Source organism: Megalobrama amblycephala, linkage group LG13 (genome assembly GCF_018812025.1).
Source record: "Megalobrama amblycephala isolate DHTTF-2021 linkage group LG13, ASM1881202v1, whole genome shotgun sequence".
NCBI lineage: Eukaryota > Metazoa > Chordata > Actinopteri > Cypriniformes > Xenocyprididae > Megalobrama > Megalobrama amblycephala.
The window spans coordinates 33,579,428-33,607,339 of record NC_063056.1 but is presented as its reverse complement, the minus strand read 5'-3'; the positions used below and the strand labels follow the sequence as shown (position 1 = coordinate 33,607,339).

Sequence of the window (27,912 nt, the reverse complement as noted above, 5' to 3'; positions counted from 1 at the left end):
CACTCTACCATGCACATCAACAAGCAGATCCCATATGACAATTTCTGGACAAGCCAGCTTTTTAGAAAAGACGTGTTTCATCTCAGACTTAGAAAAGTCCTTTTATGCCTGCATAAACACGGGCCTGGGTGTATCTCTAGACTGGACTGACAGTCTTTTGGCAGTGAGGGGCAGAGCAGTCAACACCTAGACAGGAGAGCTCTGGAGATACAAATAAATATTCAAGACACCACTGGTGAGAGGCTTCTTATCATTCAGTTATACTTCAAAGGACAGCTGCCCAAACTGTGATATTTATCAATATGTTGATTATACAATCATGGTTTAAGGCAATAAACCATAATTGTAAAAATGGCATTCTGACATCATAAACTCACCATCATGTTGTTTTAAACCTGTATTTGTATTTATTTATTTTTTGTGATGGACTACTTTTTCATGCTGGTGGCATCTAAACACAAAAATACAGCAATAACAATAATATAATGAAATAATATTACAATTTAAAATAACTATTTTAATAACTTTTAAAATGTAATTTATTCCTGTGATGCAAAGCTGAATTTTCAAAAGTGTCATATAATCATCCTTCAATTCTAAAATTTTAATATGCTGTTTTGGTGTTCAAGAAACATTTCTTAATATTGTAAATGTTGAAAACATTTGTGCTGCTTATTTCTTGCTAAAACCATGATACAATTTTCCAGGATTTGCAACAAAGTTGTAAAATTGAATAAACAGAAAAGGTTATAAGTGATTTTTTCACTCTAAAATGTATATAATGTTTGCGTCTTTGTGTACTGCTTTTGAAAGATTGAGTACTTTAACATTTATTGATTGGCCCTATTCACTTCCTGTCACAGTCACCGTCTCATCCCGTTTGTTTTGGTCGTCATGTGCTTCTTGTTCCTGTTCCCGCCACTTATCAATCACCATGGACACCAATCACCCTCAGAGATGTTTGTCATTTACATTGTGTATTTTAGTTCCTTCATGTGTTTAGTTCATTGTCCGGTATTGTTAATGTCAAGGTGTCAGTGTTGCTACCAGCTCTTCTGTGTATTCACTAAATAAACTACGCTTTGGATTATCTTCTTCTTCCTCGTCTATTTGCCTGCAGCTACCAGTGACAGAATACCGGACCACAGAATGGATTACGCAAATTGTTTGCGATATTTGTTTGTTCACCCAGAACTTTGTTCATCTTGTCCTCACCTGCCCCTACGACGACGAGACCCTGAAGTTGCTGTTCTGGATCGGGGCAAAGTTTCATCATCCAGCACAGCCAGACCCAGAGCCCGGATCGTCCCCAAGGACCGCGGAGTACTCGTGTGAGCCTCTCACAGATGGAGAGTTAACCCCAACCGCGATGAGTCAACCTGAGCCCGAATCTGCGAGGACAGAGGTGACCCTCACCCCGGAGGAGGACTCTCTGTTAGAGTCTGACCAGGGGCGTGAGCCCACGACATCTGTGGACAAGGGAAAGACGACCATGGAGAGGGAGGACTGGCTGATTGACTTCAGCGAGGATTCTACTCAAACCCTATCCCACCCGGTATCGTCATCATCATCGGCATCATTTTCTATGTACTATATTATGATCTCTGTCTTCCTTACCATTGCTCTGTCCATGCTGACGTCACCGCAGTGCTCAGCCAGTCCTCCAGTCCCAACACTGCTGGATGTCTACATCACTGCACCATCTCCAGGGAATCCCTGTGACGTCAAGCCGCAGGTCGTACATCCATCTGCAGCGCCCAGGCAAGAGGATCCTGTGGCTTCGCCTCCCGCCGTTGACCTCTTCGCTCCATCTCGGGCTCCCCCTTGGTCAGTCTTCCCACCTCTTCTGCCACGGACTTGCGGGCCATCCGTTCCACTCCGTCCCTCCACCCCTACGGCTACGGGGGTTCCTCCTTCCCCTCTGGGTCGCCTCTGTCCTCCATTGCACCGACGTCACCTCAGCCCTCGGGATCTTAGGACACCGGGGTCTCCTAAGCCTGCGATGTCGCAGGAGTTCGCCAGCTTTCCATCTGCGCCCCTGGATCCACCTGCCGAGTCTCCGTCGGTCGTCCCCCAGATGCCGTCAGTCCGCCCAACACCATCTGGGCTCCTACCCTCCTCAACTCTGCCTTGGACTGTCGGTTCTGGGGAGCTCTGGGTCTGCGCATTCGGTTGTCCACCACTAACGCCGCCAGGGGATCATCGTCCTCCCTTCACCACTCCATCACCATCACTCCGTCCACCTCCAGAACCCCCTCCGGCCTTCCCTTAGATGTCCCTTTATGGCGCGAGGACGCGCCTCACCGGAGGGGGATTTAATGTCACAGTCACCGTCTCGTCCCGTTTGTTTTAGTCGTCATGTGCTTCTTTGTTCCTAGTTCCCGCCACTCATCAATCACCATGGACACCAATTAATTGTGTGTCAGTGTTAATGTCAAGGTGTCAGTGTTGCTACCCACTCTTCTGTGTATTCACTAAATAAACTATGTTTTGGATTATCTTCTTCTTCCTCGTCTGTTTGCCTACAGCTACCCGAGACACTTCCATTGTAAATTCTACACAGAAAAAAAATGGAAAGAATTTCTTTGAAGGGGTCATATAATGCCACTTTTACAAGATGTAAAATAAGTCTCTGATGTCCCCAGAGTGTGTGTGTAAAGTTTTAGCTCAAAATACCCCACAGATAAATCTTATAGCATGTTAAATTTGTCACTTTTTGAGGGTGAGCAAAAACGCTCCGTTTTTGTTTGTGTCCCTTTAAACGTAAATGAGCTGCAGCTCTCAAGAAGAGGGTGGTGTTTCAAGAGCTCGTGTTAGCAGTGCCAATTACCTCACGCAGACTCAATGAAAATTTCAGAAACTGTTCAGCCTTTTATGTTCAAACCGAAGTCGGACAATGATGGAGACACTCAAGAAGAAGTGACAACACGTAGAATGCAACAGGACATTTCTGAATGGTTAGTTAATGAATTTATGTAGCTGATGTGGAGTTAACTATCTTAAAGTCATTGATTCGCATATTCTGTCATGATAATCTATAAGTCGCTTGTGTGGGAACTGTTTTAAAATGCCTACAGAGCCAGAGAATATATGCTGCATGAAGATAGAACAGGTATAGTTTAGTTAATTCACGGTTATAACTTATGTTGTCATCTTGCTTTTATGACATGCTATTGAATTTTACGTACTTTATTGCAATAACATGGCCTAACCTCTTTGTTGCGTGTTCTCGGGGGCAGGGTTTATGTAAACTTTAGGGTTAGTGATGTCACTAACCCGGGAAGAAGCTCGTTGTAGTTCCTACCAGCTGTTTGTTGTAGTCCTTAAACAGAGAATTCTGTAAAAGAAAATATCTCCCTGTGCATTAACTTTGCAGATGTTGTTTATGCTCTGACAGCAACATTACACACTAACTAAAGTTAAAAAAGTGAAATCATAATCAACCACCCCTTTAAAGAAAATTATGTTTTATGGTAAAATCAACATTACGCCACAAATGCTGTCAGATGAGCTTAACTTCTACTAAACCTGGAATATTCCTTTAAGTATGGCCTGGAAAGTATAACTGTGTTAGTTACATATTGTTGTGTAAGCATATTAAAAATGTCTGATCTACTGAAAGAGCATTCATAATAAGCTACTATAAATGGTTTCACACCAGCCTTGTTTCTTGGCCTTTCTTGTGAGTGTGATACGCCGGATGGAAGTTTGGCAAGCATAAGCATATTTCATAAGGTTTCATCAGATCCATTCTCACATATACAAAACACACACACACACACAAGTCACAAATAGCACTGCCCCAAAGGATGAGCCTAACATCTGCAACATCCCCCACACATGGGTGTAATTGCCCCCGGAAGCCACATATACCTTCCTTTACTCACAAAATTCCCTGTCTCAGTAATTCCCTTGCAGAACGTGTGGTCTCTGATTCTGCAGCCACATTCACTCTGCATAGTTAATGGACTGCTCCTCCTCATTAGCCTATCAGTGGGAGAGAATGGCGGTTTTCTGCAGGGCTAATCAGCGTGACCCCATCTCCGCTCTTATGCGAGCAGGACCTGAGATAGAGGGTTGCAGAGTGGAGCGAAAGCTATCATTAACCATTTCAACCGCACACCAGCACCCCAAATAATGTTTACCACACTCTCACATTGCCTCTCACTTTTTTTTGAACTGCTTTAAATAAGGCCAACCAGTGTGAAGAAACATTTCCTTCATTCAGCTGTCCATTTAAAATGAGGCAAAAAGGAAGAATGACGCAACTGAGACCTCACTTGCTGTCTTTGAACACCTGAGAAGGAGACGCTAAACAAGGGCTGCCAGAAAAGTGGATTTTTCAAGGAGGAAGATAAAAGGATGGAGGCAGAAGAAACAGAAAGTGTGACAGTCCCAGTTCAATGGCTATTAGCAGGAAAAAGCTATATTCTGAATAGCATACTAATATAATTTTTTTTAGATACTATATCTCACAGTGCAATGCACTCAACTGTACTATTCCCAGTGTGAAAAATGAACCAAAAGCAATGCATTTTTTAACATCTTAAAAACAACAAATTTTTGTTGAATTAAATAAAAAAAAATATATATATATATAATATGAAATACACTACCATACCATACTAATTGTAAACATCAGATTTTAATTTCTTATTGATTTAAGCAAATTGCATGTGTGCAAAATATTGTAATTTTCTACAATTCGCAGTCGCACCTTATTAAATACACATGGCTTTCTATTTAAAACTGATGAGCTGATTCTCAGTGAAACTGTAAAACTCTTCACAACTTCTAAATATTCATATGAGCCATCACATGCAAAATGATCCACTCAGTTATCAAAATCTGTCTGACATGCAAAGTTTGAAATGTCTTCTAAATTGGCAAATGGTCTGCAATTGTAATGAAATCACAGTCTTATCAATCAACCAATTAAGAGTGTTTGCCCATGGCACAATCACTATCATTTTTGAACATGGAGAAGCTACACAACCCTAAACAGCAGCAGCTACAGCAGTACTATATGAACACATTTGTATTTATACAGTACATTTATATTTATAGAAATGTGTTACACGTAAACTGAAAAATCACAGTTGCTTGTCATGGAAGAGCAATATGTAGATATGTAAGAATGTGTGGTATTAGTTTTAGAATATGACATAATAGAGTGTGTAAAAAAGGAACAAGCAACTGTGAATTTTCAGTTTTTGGTGGCATTGGCCAATTTACTCACACAATAACTAGATTTTAAAGCATGAATAAATGTTTTGGGTGAGCAGTGGGCATTTACTTCCAAGTCTTGAATGCGGCATGCCCATCAAAACGAAGTGTTTGAAAGAAAGTATCAAAAACAGGATAGGAAATAGCTTTATTACTTCTAATTAGGATGTTTTTTGATGTAAAAAATCTTGACAACATTTTAAGTGGACTTCAGAGAACTTTTTTAAAAAGTGCAGTTCATGACCCATTTAAAATATAACAGTTAGTGAGGCAACATGCTGCAAGAAAATGTCCATACAGAAAGAAACTTTCAAAATCCAATTTTGATTGTAATAAATTAATGATGGTGAAACAGAGCTCCCAAATGCAAAAGAGATGTTCAGCCCCAGCCCATCTTGTACATGCAATGGACAAATAAATAACAGTGAGAAGACCCTGCCCGTGCACACAGAGAGGTGATGGAACAGAAGGGAACATACAGTGAAAGGACGTCTTCTATCACATGACTGACAGATTGTAATCCTCAGTGCCCAGATGACCCTAGCCACATAACTCTGTCAGTCTGCAATGTTTACGCTTATGCTTCATGAATATTGATATTACTTCTTAAATGTCACTGAAGTTTAGGAGCGCTGCATCATGATAAGCCACAGCTTCACTTTAGCAAATGCCAAAGCAAAAAAAAAAAGTTGAACAGAGAAACGTGCCTCTCAAATTTATGACTGCACAAAACCTGGAGTGTAAATGATAGAAAAGAAGACATTTACAGGGGCAGAAGAAAAAGAAGGAAAAGATGAAGAAAGACAAAAATGTTCACTTTCAGAACAGATATGCCAAGGCAAATACAATTTGAATCAAAAAAGAACAAACTTGTATTTTGCTAAGGCGAGCATCAAAATTATTACTGCTTATTTTTACTCTGTTTTCTCAGTGTTTAAAATGCGATTTATTCCTGTGATGGAAAAATATTGTTTCAAATCAGCTTCACAGTATTAATAGCAAACTTCATCAAATATGAGAAACATTCAAATTCTGCTTTAAAGCTGCTCTACAGAGAATAGAGTCATTATTCAGCTCAATTTAGCTAAATAACTGAAACAAGTAAATTCAGCAATAAGCAACTCTATTCAGTTCAATTAGGATAGATAGACAGACAGACAGACAGACAGATAGACAGATAGATTGATTGATTGAGAGACAAACAATTCAGGACACCTTAGCAATGACATAAAAATGGTCTTGAAGAACAATCACAACACCCTGGTATCATTTGAGTGACTCTTCCATGGGCAAACACCACTTTAGGATGCAATTGTGATGTGAGGATCACTAGTATGACATCACTACAGCTTGCAGCTACAGACACCCAGTAAGTTTCTTTTTAGTTCTGTCACTTTTTTTTACATCAATATCCAATTATTTCAGACCATGAAATCAGTCTTGATCAGTCTGAGTGAAATCTAGATTGCACCCCGAAGGGAGCGATATGGAGATACGCTATCCTTATTCAACAGGAGTGCTCCCTGCTCCAGTGATTGGCATATTGGGTAGATGAAAGAACAGCTCCACCTGCCACAGTCATTCACATGTGCGCCTGAATGCTGTCGGTGACAGTTCAACTCTCATCTTCAGTTCTGCCTTTTGTCTGATTATTGGTGAGAGTTGACAGCCAGGGCACTGGGATCTGACACGCTGACAGGTCATTATAGCTGGTGGCAATGTAACTTTAGACCCGAACATTTTTTGTGTGTTGCTCAGATAGCATTCATTTTCAGAGAAATTGAGAGGGTCGTGTCAGTTCTATCAGAGCTCAAATTATGAGGCTCTTGGAGTGAGAAAACTTTTATTTATTGGTATTTCTCACACAGTGTACAGTATACAGGGTTCCCACACCTTCTGACTAATAATTTCATCATCACTGGACAAGGATCTTTCAAAATCACTGTATATGCTCTCTCCATTGACATAATTTAGACAAATTTAGGAGTCAAGAATATTAATAAAAACCTAAAAGAACTTTATATTTAATTTATATTCAAAACTTTTCCTAGTGTGGAAAACACAAATTTAAAATTTTTTGCATGACTGTAAAAATCCTGAACATAAATCTGAAAGAAATATATTGTATTCAAACAACGAAATTTCTTTAAGGAAGTAAAAACATTTGACATTTTAAGAAATTATAAAAATATAAAAAAATATTTTGTTCTGCACCAACATATGTATTATAATTAAAATATGCATATAAAATAAAATAAAAATTACAGAACAGATAAATTCTAATCAATTATATTATAAACCATTATCCCAAAATAATAGTAATTTTGAACAGGGTGTGTTATATACACACTCAAACCAAATATTATTCAGACATTTTTGATATATTTTTACTAGTGGGTGCAGGACACTATAGTTCATTTATGTAAGTGAGGATAGCTAAATAAAGTAAACTGTGACATATTATACCCAAAAATTCATACAGTGGACTACCAGTAAAATTGATAAAAATTTGGAACCAAAAATTATTCAGACACTTTGACCTGACCATGTTTTGCTTAAGTGTTATCTGACATAATAAAGATTAATATATAAGATATTGTTATATTTTATTACCATTTTTTTTTAAGTTATAGTGAATAAACTGTATGAATGAATGAAATGTTCAAGGTGTCTGAATACATTTTGGTTTGACTGTATACTGTATATATCAGTGGCATGCAGTGGTGTTCTGAAATGAGGAGGCAAAGTCCTCACAGTTTATTTATTTATTTATTTATTCATTCATAACTCAGATGTAAATGCATGTCCGTTACTCATTGTCATATTTTCCTCGTTAAATGAACATTACATCAAAAAATAAAAAAGAAACCAAATACAGTTCTATTTGTCTCAGCTGTTTACTTATTTTTTCATTAGTCTTCCAATTGAATTGTGTTAATTCATTGAATTGTGTTCATGTTCCATCATTTTGTTCATTCAGCCTTTGGCTTGCTTAGTTGGGGACACTTGACATTTGACTTGACATTTGATATTCAACAGTATTCTTGACATTTATTCAACAGTGCTTTGATCTGCCTGCATTGACACTATTCCTTAAGAGCTGCTGTGCAGCAAAAATTATGTACCAGTTATCAATGTAAAGCTGCTTTGATACAATCTGCATTGTAAAAAGTGCTATATAAATGAAGGTGACTTGACTTGACTTGACTTGACGAGCGAAAGGCACATGATAACAAGAGGCGGGATTTATTGCACAAACCAATCATAGCTAATCATAACCAATCACATCCAATCATAGTTACTTATACACTTTTTAATGTCACATTTTGTAATATTTGCATTGTTTTATTTTTGTAATATGGATTATTTTCTCATCTTATTTTTTGAGGAGGCACTGCCTCCCTTGCCTCCTCGGAGGAAATGCCCCATGATATAGATATCACTACTAAATATTCCACGGTCAACTGTTAGTGGTATCATAACAAAGTGGAAGCAATTGGGAACAACAGCAGCTCAGCCACAAAGTGGTAGGCCACATAAAATCACAAAGTGGCGTCAACGCATGCTGAGGCGCACAGTGCGCAGAAGTCACCAACTGCAGAGTCAATAGCTACAGACCTCCAAACTTTGTGTGGCCTTCAGATTAGCTCAAGAACAGTGCATAGAGATCTTCATGGAATGGGTTTCCATGGCCGAACAGCTGCATCCAAGCCTTACATCACCAAATGCAATGCAAAGCATTGGATGCAGTGGTGTAAAGCACACCGCCAGTAGACTCTCTAGCAGTGGAGACTTGTTCTCTGGAGCGACAAATCACGCTTCTCTGTCTGCCAATCTGATGGACGAGTTTGGGTTTGGCAGTTGCCATGAGAATGGGACTTGCCTGACTGCATTGTGCCAAGTATAAAGTTTGGTGGAGGGGGATTATGGTGTGGAGCTGTTTTTCAGGGGTTGGGCTTGGCCCCATAGTTCCAGTGAAAGGAACTCTTAATGCTTCAGCATACCAAGACATTTTGGACAATTTCATGCTCCCAACATTGTGGGAACAGTTTGGTAATGGCCCCTTCCTGTTCCAACATGACTACGCACCAGTGCACAAAGCATAAAGACATGGATGAGCGAGTTTGGTGTGGAGGAACTTGACTGGCCTGCACAGAGTCCTGACCTCAACCCGATGAAACCTTTGGGATGAATTAGAGTGGAGACTGCGAGCCAGGCCTTCTCGCCAACATCACTGCCTGACCTCACAAATGCACTTCTAGAAGAATGGTCAAAAATTCCCATAAACACACTCCTAAACCTTGTGGAAAGCCTTCCCAGAAGAGTTGAGGCTGTTATTGCTGCAGAGGGTGAGCCAACTCCATATTAAACCCTACGGATTAAGAATGGGATGTCATTAAAGTTCATGTGCAAGTAAAGGAAGGCGTCCCAAAACTTTTGGCAATATAGTGTATATATATATATATATATATATATATAGAGAGAGAGAGAGAGAGAGAGAGAGAAAGAAAGAGAGAGAGAGAGAGAGAGAGACTTTGATATAGTGCAATTGCCTTTTAAGAAACTATAAAAAGCTAGAAAAGTTCAGCCATGCACCTAAATCTAGTTAATTGTGCTGCTTGTGTGTGAGTAAATAACACAGCAGCTGTAATACTGAGGAAAAAAGCAGGCTGAAATGCATACAGACAAACAGACTGTACGGCAGATGGGTTTTTAAAATGAGTATGGTTGATAAGACCATCACTTGTCTCCAGTCCATTCCGATTCGCTGTCTGACAGGTAATCTAACTATGTTAGGGAAATCTGTCTCTCATCCCAAGCAGGTACTGTAATTTCAGTAACATCGATTCTAATGGACAGAGGATAAAAAACATTCCAATAAGCCATGAAGCAGGAGCATCTACCTGTGAATGATCACTTCCTGGCATTTCATACTGTAATTCACTAGTTCACACTTACATATTGTAATCAGATAGGGTATAGAATATGCGTATTTGGCGTGCTGTCCATTTGGCCTGAAACCCAGAGTACTCCCCCCATCGCTGGCTGGGATATGAATAATTGAGAGTGAGGAGTTGGGGTGGAGGAGGGATGCTGGAAAATTTGTAGGTAAGTCGGCTCTACATGCCTCCTCTCATGCTGATTGGTTAGAATATCTGTATAACGTGGTCCTCCCAAACTTTGTTAATAAAACATCATATGTTTTAAAAGTTGCACTTTTCATGGAGATAAACAAAAACAATAAATGAGAAGTCGGTCTTGATGGTGAATACAACCCTCTGAAAAGCAAGGCCATTTACCCTGGATTTACAGACCACATTAGACCACTGCTCAGGACCAATGAGTAAAATCTATGGAGTTTCTTTTGTGTCTTTTTTATTCAAACAAACATATTGTGTTTGAGAGTAAAACTAATTATTTTGGTATTAAAAAATATATATATTGCAAAAAAAGTCGTCTTAAGGCTCAAAAATAAAGAAGTTGATAACAGAATTATTTGCAGTGCGTGTAAATCTTTGAAAACCTTTATTTTTCCTTGTGCACTTCGAGAACTTTTCATCCCAAACCCACACATTTTGCTCTCTTTTCTGCTGTCTTTTTTGCGGGTCAAAATATTTTGCTTGCGAGGTGAATAGGTTTGCAAGCTGAAAAGTTTTGCAAGTTGAAAAGTTTTGCGAATTTAAAAGTTTTGTTTGCACGTGAAGCTGTAGCTCAGTGGGCGGTCTCTACCAACCAGGATGAAAGGCTTTTTCTATTGGTCACCCTCGATTGAAGTGACAAGTTGGCCACGCCCACTACGGTTTCCAGCCTCTGCTGCTGCCACCGAGAAGATAAGAGAAGCGAGAATGGCGAGCAACAGGTCGTTTACTGGGTAAGATAACTAATATCATAAACGCAGTGACAAGTGAACTGAATGATTCTCTCTTCTTATGCTGCCGTTGACTAGATTTTATTAACGTTAGCCAACACTAGCAGCCAGAGCCACCATTAGTAACGTTTGCCGTGTGGTCGATGTCCAGTGTTGCTAGCTGAGCTGACATTTATAATCACATTTGGATTTTCTCAGTGTAAAGGTTGAGAGGCACTATTTTCGATGTTCGTAGAGTTGGGCCTAGGTTCTGGGGTAAAAATATCCGCTTGTTAACTCGTGACGTAAGGAACGCCGTTTCTGGGTCCAAGCCCCGGCTAGTTTGACTTGAGAATGCCATCTCCGCGGCCGTTTATGAGCGCTATTTATTCATAATAAACATTTATCATTTTAAAGTTACACGTTTAAAATACTTACAGTCTATACAACAGTCTCCATGGTCACAGCGTCACAGACATTAATATTTTAACGATTTATAAAAGATGAATCACTGTCTGGCCATCTGGGATTTTGGTATGGAGATAAAGGTTATGATTATAATTTTTTTTTGTAGTATTACACCACATTATGTCAACCTTTACGCTGAGAAAATCCAAATGTGATTATGAATGTCAGCTCAGCTAGCAACACTGGACATCAACCACACGGCAAACGTTACTAATGGTGGCTCTGGCTGCTAGTGTTGGCTAACGTTAATAAAATCTAGTCAACGGCAGCATAAGAAGAGAGAATCATTCAGTTCACTTGTCACTGCGTTTATGATATTAGTTATCTTACCCAGTAAACGACCTGTTGCTCGCCATTCTCGCTTCTCTTATCTTCTCGGTGGCAGCAGCAGAGGCTGGAAACCGTAGTGGGCGTGGCCAACTTGTCACTTCAATCGAGGGTGACCAATAGAAAAATGCCTTTCATCCTGGTTGGTAGAGACCGCCCACTGAGCTACAGCTTCACGTGCAAACAAAACTTTTAAATTCGCAAAACTTTTCAACTTGCAAAACTTTTCAGCTTGCAAACCTATTCACCACGCAAGCAAAATATTTTGACCCGCAAAAAAGACAGCAAAATGTGGTTTGGGTTTGGGATGAAAAGTTCTCAAAGTGCACAAGGAAAAATAAAGGTTTTCAAAGATTTACATGCACTGCAAATAATTCTGTTATCAACTTCTTTATTTTTGAGCCTTAAGACGACTTTTTTTGCAATATATATATTTTTTAATTACAAAATAATTAGATTTACTCTCAAACACAATATGTTTGTTTGAATAAAAAAGACACAAAAGAAACTCCATAAAAATCCTCTTTGAATGGAGTTGCCATGAACAAATGTGCTTTCAGCACAACATGGAAACATCCTGAAAGTCTGGGTACACTAAAGGCCCTTCACCCCAGAGACTGAGGACCCTTTCATTATTTAGTGTCCGTAGTCAGCATTATGGAGTGACTTTGTGATTCAGAGCATCCTGGATTTGCTGAGAGTGTTTGTGGCCATCTCTCTCTGTTTGATGGTGCTCAAGCTCTGAGCAGCTGCAGTGCTGCAGCAGGCTAATCGCAGGCAGGGTCAGCAGCAGGTCTTTACTCTCCCTCACTGCCGCAGTTTAAAAGCTTGTTCAAGTACACAAGTGCTGTTTCCTGTACTTACACTCATTCAGGAGCTGCCAGCTAAACAAACAAACACTAATCTTGATCAAGGGTCAACAGACAGACACAGTTGGCTCTGAGAATTCATAATGCAACATTATTGACAGACAATATAGTTATTATTTATAGTAGACCCACTTTCAAAGTACACTGTTAGATGTTTTTGAAAGAAGACTCTTATGTTCACCAAGGCTGCATTTGTTTGATCAAAAATACAGTAAAAACAGTAATATTGTGAAATATTATTACAATTTAAAGTAACTGTTTTTATTTTCAATTTATTTTAAAATGACATTTATTCCTGAGATGGAAAAGCTGAATTTTCAGCAGCCATTACTCCATTCTTCTTATTTTTTATTATTATCTATGTTGAAAAAAGTTGTGCTGCTTAATATTTTTGTGGAAACCATGCTACATTTTTTAAAGGTGCCCTAGATTCAAAAATTGAATTTACCTCGGCATAGTTGAATAACAAGGGTTCAGTACATGGAAATGACATACAGTGAGTGTCAAACATCAGTTTCCTCCTTCTTATATAAATCTCATTTGTTTAAACGACCTCCGAGGAACAGGCGAATCTCAACATAACACCGACTGTTACGTAACAGTCGGGGTGTACGCCCCCAATATTTGCATATGCCAGCCCATGTTCAAGGCATTACACAAGGGCAGCAGTATTAACGTCTGGAGCAGCACAGCAGAATCAACAGACTAGGTAAGCAAGCAAAGACAACAGCGAAAAATGGCAGATGGAGCGATAATAACTGACATGATCCATGATATCATGATGTTTTTAGTGATGTTTGTAAATTGTCTTTCTAAATGTTTCATTAGCATGTTGCTAATGTACTGTTAAATGTGGTTAAAGTTACCATCGTTTCTTACTGTATTCACGGAGACAAGACTGTTGTTATTTTCATTTTTTAAACACTTGCAGTCTGTATAATGCATAAACACAACTTCATTCTTTATAAATCTCTCCAACAGTGTGTAACGTTAGCTTTAGCCACGGAACATACTATCAAACTCATTCAGAATCAAATGTAAACATCCAAATAAATACTATACTTACGCGATTAAACATGCTGCATGACGAACACTTTGTAAAGATCCATTTTGAGGGTTATATTAGCTGTGTGAACTTTGTTTATGGTGTTTAAGGCAAGCGCGAGCTCTTGGGGCATGGAGCATGAGATTTAAAGGGGCTGCGTACCCTGAATCGGCGCATTTATAATGATAGGCAGTTAAAAAATTAATTTAAAAAAACTATGGGGTATTTTGAGCTGAAACTTCACAGACACATTCAGGGGACACTTAAGACTTATATTACATCTTTTGAAAACATGTTCTTCAGCACCTTTAAGGATTCTTTGATGTACAGAAATTTCAAAAGAACAGCATTTATTTAAAATATAAATCTTTTGTAACATTATAAATGCTGTTACTGTCACCTTTGATTGATTGCATTCTTTCTTAATAAAAAACTCTTACTGAAACAAAAATGTCTGAATAATTTTTGGTTTGACTGCACATATATATATATATATATATATATATATATATATATATATATATATATATATATATATATATATATATATATTTCAATCTATTTCATTTTTATCAAACAAGTATATATGTAGCAAACTACTTCTCTTCAAAAAAAAAAAAAAAAGAAAGCTGTATCTGGCTAGATCTGGCTAGTATTTTTTCTACCTAAACCAGTGACCCCTGAGACAGAACTTTGAGTTATCTCCTCTCACAGCTCCAGATGAACGAGGGATATTCTTGGTAGTGAGATACAGAGCGAATTTAATTAACACTGTCATACTTCAGCTAAAGATTTGATAATGACTCCCAGTGTATGTGAAAAATGAGATATGAGCTATCAAACGGAGAGAGAGACTATCACAGTGGGATATTCCACTCAAATTAGATTTAGCTAAAACCCACAGATATGAAATTTAACTCATTGGGGCACTCAATACAATAGCATGTATAAGTGACATTTTCAGATAAATGAGTCTGACCCGTAATAGCACTGCATACTGAGGAAATAGGTTAAGAGGTGCGAAGAGAAATGCAATCACGACTGCAATAAATCATATTGCTCTTGTTTGTAGCACTTTAAATGTAAATTTGCCTCAGGCAGCATCAGAGAAAATATCATGATATTTCTCTCTTAATACACATTAGCTTATGGCTCACAAACAAGGACCGTTTTACTCTTTGAAAATGTTTTTGGTTTATTTTATTATTTACGACATTATACACAATTTCACACGTAATCCCATTTAAAATCTCCAATGAGCTAGAAAAACGGCAAAAAGCATGATGCAACAGGCTCAGCCAGCAGCCCTTAAAGAACAAACAGGGCAGCTAAACAGAAGACGTTCTTCAAATGTTCTTCATAGCGGGATTTCCAGGAGGAATGAAGAAATCCTTTGAGAACAGGTACGAAACAGTCGCAAAATGAAGATTTGCAGCGTGGTTTCCTTTAGAGAGACACACACACTCAAAGAGCAGAATCACCATAAGTGAATATGTGAATGTCTAATGAGATAGAGAGTGGTGAGAACAGATTCCCGCTGGTGAGCTGGCAAAGCTTTCATAACCTGACACGGAGATTTCTCAGTGAACATATGCTGTCTGCTTCTCTCATTCACCATGCATGCTCTCACATGTTCATGTACAAATATATACTATTCTGTCATGACAACTCTTGGGTGTGTGACATGGTAATGGATATGACAATGTTAATATGTTTGGTATTGGCAGAATAGATCTGCTACACTGCTACTGCTGTCATTCCTGCTGCTGCAGAGCAAGTACAGGATTTGCTACTGCCAGTACATACACAACACTCTGCTGTGAGCAAGTAAGACATGCTGCTGCTTTACAATAGCATACTTGAATTACCTGTAGCAGATCTATACAGGTGGAGCTGGGGAGGGTGGAGGGTTTCTGAAAGCACACTGCAAACTGCTACAGCAAATGCTGACCAAGTATTTGAAGGCAGAACAGCAAGCTCATAGGCTGCAGCTGTGCCCTATATTGAACAATGTGATTGGGTTAAGGACTGCGCCTGCGCCATCTAGAATTTCATGACAGAACTGTGAGTTTTTCCTGAAAAGAACATTTTGTCAAAGATCAAGCATACATGGGAGCACTGCTGAGAAAAAAAAAAAAAAAATTGGAAAACATGCAAAACATGCATCTCCTCAAACTACTTAAGTAACAGGTCATAACATTATAGTTGCTTATTAGCTTGCATATTGGCTGTTTATTATTACCTATAAAGAACATATTAATGCCTTATTCTGCATGACCATATTCTACATCCCTAAATCCTACCCCATACATAAACAAGTTTATTGAGGCAAAAGTCGCAGTTAATGGTGAATATGTGTTCCCCATACCAAAGTGTTACCCAAAAAACATTTTACTCTAGCTTCATCTAGCTTTTTTTATCAACACTTTAATGTGGGTAAGTTTGATTTAAAAAAAGCAACATTTTGCACAAATTTTTTGATTAAAATAGATCCAGTAGATCAAGTCCATCAACACCCCCAAAGCTTGCGCAATCCTATACCTCTTTGTGGGCTCAACATTTCCTTTGATAATTTTAGGCATTGATTCATATGCTATTTAATGTTTGATGATCACGTTAGCTTACATGTGCATAAGCAATGCTTCTATCGCTTGTTTCTGCTTCTTTGTTTGTTTTTCGATCTGGAGACTCTGTACTATTTCAGATGATGTGTAATAGTGTACCCTGCTGTATAACAGTGAAAACATGGATTGCCGGAAAATTACATCAATGGTAGGAAAGCACTGTGTCATAAATAACGGAAAACTCTGTCAATGGCAGGGAAAGAGTTAATAATCTAAAGAACCTTTTCCCCTATAAAGAACGTTTTGTGCAATGGAAATGGATGTTTAATGGATGTTAATGTATTCTTCATGGAACCATCAATGCCAAAAAAGAGTGTATATACCTAAAACTATGCTCATGTGAGATAGAATGGTGTGAAAATGAGTGGAAAATTGGAAGAAAGCAGCAAAGGTACGTGTGAAAAGGCACAAGTGCTGTGAAAAATGCATTGATAAGGTCCCCTAAAAATGATTTCATTTAGTCACATAACTAGAAATGTCTGACTGGAAACACAAACCCACCTCCAACCACTGGCCATGGGACTGCATTTTGATGACCACACAGGGATCAGGTTTGTTGAGGGCATCCCTGTCTGAAATCCCTTTGCAGGTGACCCGCAGCTCTACTTTGGTCAGGCAGGGGCTGTTGAACAAGCCCAGAGAATTGGCTGCAGACTCGTAGATGTCGCTCATGTTTCAGGAGATACTTGTGCTGTAAGGAAATAAAATTTCATAAAGTGAGTGATTGTATTTTTTTTAATTATATTATTCTTTTATCTGTGATTTATTACAATTAATTTAACAAATGTAAAATGAGCTGCTGTGGACTATAAACCTGTTATTCAATATGAAAATAAAACAAACAATACAGTATATTGACTTATAAAGTCACTTTTTGTAATGCCTATCAAAGATTTAATCAATTGACATCCTTAATGCTTTTGTATGTTTGTATCAATAGCATCAAGCAATGCAAAAAAATCTGGTTTAAATAAATGAAAATTATGCCTGGTGGATATCTGCATTTTTCAAACATTTTTTTATTGGGAATATATTTTATCCCTGTGTGTGTTTATGGTGAGACATATGGGAAGCCTAGACACTAATTTATTGAGCTGATGTGTGGGAAAATTTCTAATCAGAGTTCCCCACCATCCCAATCAGTTATAATATAGAGCAAATCATCTGAGCTAACTGAAATTACACAGCATATGCAAGGAACTGAGAGAGAGAGAGAAATCTGAGAAGATGGATGGACAGATATTGAATGATGAATGGATGTCTTAATATAGAGAAAGAAAATCCCCATATGTGCAATAGTAGTGATTTTTGCATTAGCAAAAATAAACAAAAACACATTATTCTTTAAATTCAGTTATGTTGCTTTAGTTAAGCAGACCAAAAGAGGTAGATCTGACCATGAGAACTGCACTGTGAAAGAGAACAGCTCAATGAAAGAATAATTCTCAGTGAATGCAAAGTCATCCATCACTCCCACTGTATCGCACTGACAGGTGACAGCCTCATACATTATAGGTCAGCAGCGATAATACGGAGGTGAGCGGTTCCCTCCCTCAATGTTTGTTTGCAAACTTTTCAACACCGATGGCAAACAACGTCATCAGTCTTTCATCCTCTGGATGCTATTTTTGCCACTTGAGTGTTTTCTCAGCCAGTTTCCCATCTATTTCTGTCTCTGTTAATGACTCTCACTGAGCCTTTTCATATAGACACATAAATTGTTTGCAGCAGAAACACAATTCTTAAGTCTCAAGAAATCTTCAATGCTAAATTGCACCCATTAAAAACACTTGAACTGATTAAACCCATTTTGATTGATAAGTAAATCTAAATATGGTATGTTGTTTCATAATATAAACTATATATACTTTTAACACAAATGTATTCATTTTGCACATATAATCACAGTTTATACTGTATATCAGTTAACTGAATATAACGTAAAATCCCCCAGAAAACCTAATGAAATGACCTCCACAGAAGGCAATAACCTCAGATTGCCCCTGTGGCCTGCTCTATTGCTGACTTCCCCATTTGTGACTGCTCTCTGACGATTCACAAGAAAGCACTGAGCCATTCGATCAAACTCCATTAAAATCTAATGGTGGCAGTTATTGGTTCCCTATGACTTTAAAGACAACATTAAATAAAAATGGAACCATTTGCTTTCTGAATAAATAACCCTGGTCGCATTGTGAATGATTCATCAGTGCACATTACTCTAAAGAAAAGCTTGTTTTCATAGTCTTTCATCAAAATATAGTACCACAGTGCACAAGCTCTGACATATTGAGTCCTGGTCTATTTTCTCAATCCCCCATCTTCATCCCATCTATCTACTATAATATGAATAAAAGAGGCATATAAAGGCCAAAAATTTAATAACTATCTTTGCCTCTACAAAGACCAAGACCAAGGCTGTGCAGGTGTTGAAAAATAGTTTGAATCTCACAAAAACATGTCCAGGTCACATTTCACCCCAAAATCCAAAGAGAACAAAAAAAAAAAAGAAATTATATTTTGCATATACATATATATATATATTGTTTTGATCCATTAGGATTTTTTTGCATGAGATTAAACACATTTCATCTCTCAAATTCTCATTATGATAATGTTTACAGATATTTACTTTTTTATATTCTCATTATTCTCAATGGTGTTTGTCATTTCTGCAATGTATATTTATTTATTTTGATTTTCAGGTGAAATATGACCCAAGCTCTTTTTAAAATGTTATTTGAAACTTTTTTCTGAGATTCACCCATTAACCATTTACCAATAGCAACATGTTCAAATTAAGCATAAAATACATTATCCCTTGCTAAATGTTGTTTCCTTTTTATTAATCAAATGAATCTCAAATGTCTATGTATCATGCATAAATATGAAAATAACACCAAGGCTAATTCTATGTCTAATCCACGTATTATCTGAGGTAGACAAGTGAGAAAGATGTACAGACTTGGTATCCCTAATGGCTTCTGGAACATGCTGGGAATAGAGGTAGTGCTGAAACCCTCTCTCTGTATTCATTGAAGTGTCAGTCTCAATAGAACAGCCACACAGTGGAGCTGATGGTGCGGCAGGTAAGCAGCACTCCTGTGACAGACTCCTCCGGGACATGTGGTCTCCTCCACTGCTGGTGAGAGTGAATGAGAATTTGAGGAACTCCCAGCAACAACAGCTGTAATCATAGAGCAGGATGCTGCTCACCGATCTGACAATGTTAGTCTAATAGCCCTCTGCTTTCTACAACATGTCTATACAGCATCCTGCTTGTTAAAGCAAGGGAAGTCAAAATGTTTCATGCATCATAGATTTTTTCAGAGGGTGGAAGCAGTGCTGAGAAACAAGGCAGATTTTTGAACACTGTTTCTTGGAATCCACAAAGAAATCCCTCAATTTGCCACACAATCCCAGTTATCCATTTGATTTGGCAGAACTACGCGACTGTCATCGCCACTATCATGATTCTGATCCCCTTATTTGGTCTCATAAAACCCACCAACAGACAAAAAGCTCAGTACTTAGATATTCAGGTATTTCTTTGTCAACCCAGGCTTATTGGAAAAAAGCTTCTTGGACTCTTTTATCATGACTAGTGTTTCATAGGATCTGGACCATCAGCTCTGCATCACAAGTGCAAGTCTGTACCAGGTGAGATACCAAAGAAAGTTTACTATGTCAGAAATGCCAAACATATGGAGCTTGTTATGTGATGCAAACATCAAAATGTATTAAGTTTACAAATCATGTGCTATTGTAAGAGTGGTTATAATATAGCATTGTGCAAGGAACGGTATAATAAGTCTTTATGAATCGATAATCTGCCCCTTTAATAATAATTTGTGTGACGAGACACTTAACTCACGAGATGAGACAAGATGTTTACACAGTATTTTTAAGAAATCCTCAGTGACGATATACATGCAGTGCTTCCCACACATAGACTTTACTTGGGCGGGCCGCCCATGTATAATAACGGCCGCCCAAGTATATTTGGAGACACATTTTTGCTTTTATTATTTTTGTATCCTCTTATACTTTTATATCCGCGCAAGATAATGAAACCATCCGCGATCGATAAACTAGTCGTTTCATAACTGCTCGTTACGTGTGCGTCAGAACTGTTTACTCCCGCTGACATTCCCACACATGTCATTCCTACACAAGTCACAAGGCGGCGCTGTTGCGCGTTCTACAAGCTCGCGCAACAGCGCTTCAGTCTGCTTCAAAGTGATTCTCAATCAATGAAAAGCGCAGATTTATGCCAAGCGATTGCTAATGAACTCAAGTTGACGAATTATTAGCAATGTCTACTTTATGGCCTTTATATAAAATGTTTTAGACGATTGTAAGATCGGCCTGCAATAGTACAGCCATTTCAAAATAAGAGTACCTGTGTATTTCGGACTTGTTTATAATTAAAAGTCACACGCTAAGTTTTTTCTTTTTCTTTTGGGCATTATTGGTATTTTGGTTACACAATAAATTGTATTTAATTTGATTTCCATTTAATTCATAGTAAATTATTGTAGTCTCCCCCACAGGAAGAAAAGACTAAGAACATTATTTGACACATATATTATTCATTTTATAAATTTTACTCGTAAAATCTGTGTCCCATTCACTGAGAGAGACACTATATGACAGCAAGGAGAACATAGGAAAAGGTGAACCATTTAAATGCTGTAATTTTGCATAATTTACAATGCATAATAATGCACAATATTAGTATGTAATTAAATGTAATATGCTATGCAATTAAAATGAATTTCAATTAAATAAAAATATTGTTAAAAAAAAACACACATTATTTGTTTGTCACATGTAGTAGACCATTTTTGTGCCATGGGTAATAGGAGGATTTTTCGCCCGGCTACCACCGCAAGTATATTTCAAACCTGTGGGAAGCACTGACATGACTGGAAAAATAGTCTGCATGTGCATTTAAAAATGTTTTAATGTATGATTTCATACACGTCTCTTCAGACCTTAGAACTGTACATGATTTATGAGCTTCTACAACTTTTGACCTCCTAACTGAACTCCGTTCCACAAATTGATTATAGAAATAAAAACAGTATAAATAATAATAGCTTTCTTTAAGTCTTATTAAGTGCAAACAATAAGTACAATCTAATCTAATATTCAAAGTGCAAATAGAGACCAAATTTTTCTTCAAGCATGATACAGAGCTAAGGAATAGTTACAGCTACATAGCCCAGCCTAAGACAGCTTTCATATTGGGAGATTTCTGCATGGATCAGGGAGCCGCTTTCAAAATGCTGGGTATTGAAATCACGTTAGAATGCACGCTCGCGTTTTACTTTCGCTTTCTATTTTTTATTTGCTGGGAACGCATTCTACAAGATAGGCTCTGTTGTGCAACGAATCCTCCGCCATGGTCTTGTCAGTCATCTTGACACTTACTCTCATCACGTGATTTTTATTTCTATAAAAAAGCAAAACAACAGTGGCAGTGGCATTCTATCCTAATTTCACCCTCACACTCCTTCATGGCAATATCGCGAGACAGCTTTCCACCTCGACGAGAAATCTCGTCACATGTTAATCTCACGAGATCTCATAGCATGAGATCTCGTCACACCCCTAGTGAAAAGCAATAAGAGTTTTTGGTGTTTTACTGCCACTAGTGTTAATTTCAGCTGGAACCTGCATTGAATTGTGTGTATAGGTACGTTTTTGTCAATAAGCCTAGGTTGCAATATGGTCAAAATTTCCTTTGAAAATCTTCAAAAATCCTCCAATACTTAAATTAAAAGATCAAAATGAACCAGTACTCAAAAGAGATATGAAGATTCTGTAATTATTTACTCACCCTCATGTCGTTCCAAACCCGTAAGGGTTATTTTTCTCATGGAAAGCACAAAAAAGCTGTTCAAAAGAATCTTTTTCATACAACAACAGTGAAGACTTAAGGAATATGGCACAAAAGTCATATGGAACATGTTTAATACTTTTATGGTGCTTTATTGGACCATGACAGCCTGAGTTTACTAAGAACTCTCATTCTATGATCAGTGTCTCTAAAGAAATCCTTTTTGTGTGTTCCACAGAAAAACTTCAGAGCATACGAGTTTGTTCCAACATAACTGAGTAAATAAAGACTTGAGATTTTTAATATCACTTTCCTTTATGGAATTTAGCAGATGCTCTTATCCAGAGTGAGTTTTAAAAAGCTTTGGTTTTCATATGTAAAACTGCCAAGGTAAACAGATGGTGAGCGTACACTTCTGAACGGTTATCTGCTAGCCGTAGCAGATATCTCCCTTGACAAGAATTTTACAAGCAATTACCTGGCAGCAGCACATTCCGTAGGCTTGTCATACAGTAAAAAATATCAAGTAACAAATAAACAAACAAAAACATTGCATAAAGGGCTAGCTTGGCAACAGCTACTCAGCAAATGATGAGCTGATCTGGATTACGCTGGTCACTTTGGCAGGTAACGTCTACAACCTGCCTGTTACACTGTCAGGTGTTTCTTGAGATGCAGCCACAGTTATTACATTGGCGGAAATACTTCACTTGTGCTTCAAAATCATAAGCAAGCATAAACAATAGACTTCCAGCTGAACCCTTCTCTCATACCTCATGTCATACAGAGTTTCTCCACAGGGGAGCTGTCAGCATAGATATACACCATCTCCCCAAGTCTCCAAAAGTTGAATGCATTACAACTATAATACTATCAACACTCAAAACTCTCAACACTTTTGACAGCCCTATAATTCAAGATCTAATGTGCATACATTGCAGTGCACAGTTTGGAAAGACAATGAATAATAGCAACATTCTGGCTAAATTATGGATGCACAAATGTTTATGAATCTCCTGTCCTGATGACAAAATGCTAGTGGAAACTTAAACTTTATCTTTCAAAAGTGTGGGGTTGATAAAAATGTTTAAATGTTTTTGAGTCTTGATCACCAAGGCTGCATTTATTTGATCAAAAAATACAGTAAAACAGTAATCTTAGGAAAAATTATTACACTGTTTTCTATTTTAATATATTTTAAATGTATTTTTTTTCCTGTGATGCAAAGCTGAATTTTCAGCATCATTACTACAGTCTTCAGTGTCACATGATCCTTCAGAAATCTAATATGCTGATTTGGTGCTCAATAAGCATTTCTTATTATCATCAATGTTGAAAACAGTTATGCTTCTTAATATTTTTGTTGAAACGTTTATACATTTATTTCAGGATTCTTTGATGAAATAGAAAATAGAATATTTTGCAACAATGTAAAAGTCATACTGTCACTTCTGATCAATTTAATGTATCCTTGCTGAATAAAAGTATTAATTCTTAAAAAAAAAAAAACCTTACTTTCCTCAAACTTTTTTCCAAAACATCGCTCCTTTATTTAATGATGGTGAGAGTCCATCTTTATGAACAAAAATCAAATGAGACTTAGGCTATAATAAAAGTAAAGTAACTTGCACTCTTTGTATGGTAGAATTACATAGAAAACCTTGAAATGAGTTGCGTTAAATGTAATCGTTTGAAAAATACTTCATCTCATTTATAATAAATACAAAAAAGTCATTCCGTTCATTGAACTCTATTAATTCAATATCCTATTTGTAAATGATTCAAAATATTTGTCCACATAAAAGTGGAAACTGTCAAAAATGTGTGTGCTAACTACACTTAATATATGCATATTATCCATGAATATTAATGAGATCATGTCTTTAGGTAACATCAAATCCAGCATCACACAACATGACAGCTGACACAGTTTTGAATGTTGTGGTGATATGTTCTAGGTAATAGATTCAGAAATAAGCAATAAAGTTATTCAGCCTGTTCAAATAATCAAGACTGAAGAGTTCTGTGTACAATACACTTACAATCGCAGTTTGAATTATGTGGGCTCTATTCCTCCCCAGTCGGTTTCTTTGTGCTGTGAGTAATAGGTTTAAAAACAGCGCAAAGCATTTTGTTTGAACCCTTCATAATGATCTCAATTTAAAAATCAGCCTTGTTGATAAATGTTCTTGTATGTGTGAGGGGAAGCCAACTCTGTTTGTTCTCAGTAGGAACAAGCTCTGGGTACTTAATCATTTCTATAGAGGCAGAGGCCACGGGTCGTCTCCAAAGCATGGTGGCTTTGATTATCCTTATATTAGAGACAGAAAATGTGGCTTGTTGGAGTTTATAGGATTTTGTCACAAAGCAATAAAATTAATATATACAAATCATGCCATGTTTGCCAAATGGTAAAAAACAACAACTTGATTTCATAGAATTTAAGTCTACATGGTTAATCTTGTTTTAGCAGATGATTTAAGGTGGTGGTTCTCAACTGGTTTTGCTTCACGACACAGAATTCCCAACACAGCACAAATATGTGCCCATAAATCAAACACTTACATTATTAATATTATCAAGAAATGAGTAGCCCCAACAATATGCTAAATTGTACATTTCTATACTTCTCTTGAATGTCAAAGGCTCACATATCCGCCTTTTGACATTTGAACCTGCATTTAGATTGCAATGAAAGGTTGTTTCTAAAAAAATCTAAAAGGTAATTGTGACTTTTTATCTTACAATTCTGAGCTTTTTTTCTGACAAATTCATGTTTATATCTCACAATTCGGATATAAGCTCAGAATTGCAAGACATAAACTTGCAATTGCGGGAAATAAAGTCAGAGTTGCGAGATATAAACTCATAGTTGTGAGATACACAGTTGCGTAATTGCAAAAGAATAAAAAGTTGCAATTACTTAGTTTATTATTATTATTATTATTCCATGGCGGCAACAAGCTTCCATTGATTACTGTTCAAAAGTTTTTTTTAAATAATTCAGCATTAAAGGGATGGTTCACCCAAAAATGAAAATTATCCCATGAATAACTCACCCTCAAGCCATCCCAGGTGTATATGTCTATCTTCTAAGTACACATGACGTGCTACGCGTTATATTGTGTATTACGTCACGGAAGTTAACGCTTTTTGGACGTACGACGAATGCGTATGGCTGTCGTGCTGGAAACTCATTATTTTACTTTGTAAAACTTCACTGATATTTGTCTTACACAACGCATTGATTCACTTCAGAAGGCCTTTATTAACCCCCTGGAGTCATATGGATTCATTTCTTTATAGATGGGTGCATTTTTTTTGTTGTTGTTGTTGTCTTTAAAATTTGGGCTGCCATTCACAACCACTATAAACATTGGAGGACTAAGGATATTTTTAAATATATCTCCGATTGTATTCATCTGAAAGAAGATAGTGGAATCATGGAATAATCTTCATTTTTGGGTGAAATATCCCTTTAAATTGATCAAAAGTGACAGTAAAGACATTTACATTCACACACACAAACAAAAAACAATTTTAAATTTTAAATCAGCTCCCTATTCATCAAAGAATCCTTAAAAAAAATGTATCAAGGTTTCCACAAAAAATATTAAGCAGCACAACTGATTTCAACATGTATAATAATAATAATAATAAAAAATGTTTCTTGGGCATCAAATCAACATATTAGAATGATTTCTGAAGGATCATGTGACACTGAAGTCTGGAGTAATGATGCTGAAAATTCAGCTTTGCCATCACAGGAATAAAATATATTTTAAAATATATTAAAATAGAAGAAAGATATTTGAATTTATAATAATATTTCACAGTATTACTGTTTTTACTGTATATTTGATCAGATAAATGCAGCCTTGGCGAGCATAAGAGACTTTCAAAAACATCTTTAAAAACTTACCAAGCCCAAATCTTTGAACAGTAGTGTATATGCAACCACTAATGTGACATAAAAGACTGTATAAACTTCAGTGGAGTTTATTTGGGTTTAAAGCACACTCTAATGATGACTTCTTGCCATCACATTATTGTTAAGTATCAAGCATTCAGCATCATTTCACTTATGCTAAAAACAAACATCAGGAGTGCCATGTCAGATGCAACCTGCGAGACCAATTAATGTGTTACGCCTTTCTCTCAACATGATAACCACATTTTTCTCCCCATCTCTCAGCAAGTAATTTCCCCTCCATAAAGCCAGTGTGCCTAATTTGACAAACACCAATAATGGCTCTCAACAGAGAATGAATGATGGAGTCGACTGGAATCTCACCAGAGTCTTGCATCCTGCCATCTCAGCTCATTTAGCCTTATTTCCAGTCATTTACAACAAACCAATTATTCACTTGGATGTGATCGTCTCATCAGCCTGCTCGATTGCATGAGGATGAGAACAAGACCGCAGGCAGCTATTGAAAATGAATCAGCTCATTATTCTTTAGGAAGTTTGCTAATTAGTTGGGACATAACACACTCTGTAAATGGAGAAGCATTAAATGCTTGTGACATTAAAGGCACCCGTGAAACTGTAAGCAATGACATAATGGAAAGATGGAATCCAGAACAGATCAGCCCTAGTTCAGAACTAAAATGCTTCAAACATGTTCTCAAATATACAAGACATTAAATATATATGAGACAAAGGAATGCGAAGATACTAATGACATAAAGGAAAACTAAAACCCAAAGAAACATTTGAATGTTATACGAGATACACACTCCACAAATTCAACCAGGATTTCTAGGAATGTTCTTGGAAAGAATATCCAAGACTCAAGCAGACTTTTCACCACCAATTCTGTTTGTCTGTATGACAATACACTAAAACTGTTATTAAAATATACAAAAAATGACACAGTCTTCAATGTCACATGATCCATCAGAAATCCTTCTAATATGCTGATTTTGTGCTCAAGAACCTTTTTATCACTTTAAACATTATCACTGTTGAAAACAGATGTGCTGCTTATTTTTGTGAAAATCATGCCACAAATTTTTCTGGATTCTTTGATAAAGAAATCTTTTTTTAACAGTATAAATGCATTTTCCGTCACTTTTGATCAATTTTATGCAACCTTGCTAAATAATATAATTTCATATATATATATTACTGACCCAAAACTTTTTATGGGTAGTGTATATGTATAAAAAAAAAAAAAAAAAGTAATTAAAATTTTACTATGAAATATTGTCAAAAAAGCCCATTTTAATTAACTTTTCCAAAATTTTCATTATTACAATTACATTTTACAATTGGTATCATTAGATAATTTAACGAGTCACCAAAATGGTTGTAACATGGTCACTGTATTTTTACAGTAAGGTTCTGCCAGGCCTGCATATCAATGATTTCTTATAATATTTGCATAATATGTTTGTCCATAACCCCACAACTCATGAACATCCAGCTATGTTAGAAGTCAAAGTCTGTATAGAGACATGTGCAAGTAAAATAAACTTAAGATGGTCTCATGCACATCACTTGCTTTAATTGTTCACCCCCATCTGGACACTGAAGGAATCGCGTCTTTATAAATGAAGGCTGATGTAAGCCAAAAACATCAAGAAAGGTACAATTTTAAAAGGAAAGTTAAAGAAAAGTAAGTGATAGCCTACAGTACAGTAAATTACAGCCAATT

General features: G+C 37.0%; 1 protein-coding gene across 2 annotated transcripts in view; it reads right to left on the bottom strand.

The window, feature by feature from the left end:
• Positions 1-27,912, bottom strand: part of cpne4a (copine IVa) — a 73,625-nt gene that overhangs the window by 44,197 nt on the left and 1,516 nt on the right. Inside the window, exons 2-3 of one of the 2 annotated variants that reach the window (XM_048152551.1) lie at positions 19,373-19,549; positions 16,909-17,098 (exon numbers count right to left, since the gene is read on the bottom strand). In XM_048152551.1, coding sequence (XP_048008508.1) covers positions 16,909-17,079 — 171 coding nt within the window. In that variant the 5' untranslated portion in view covers positions 17,080-17,098; positions 19,373-19,549. The remainder of the gene's footprint in view (positions 1-16,908; positions 17,099-19,372; positions 19,550-27,912) is intronic. The other variant, XM_048152549.1, reaches the window with a different exon arrangement.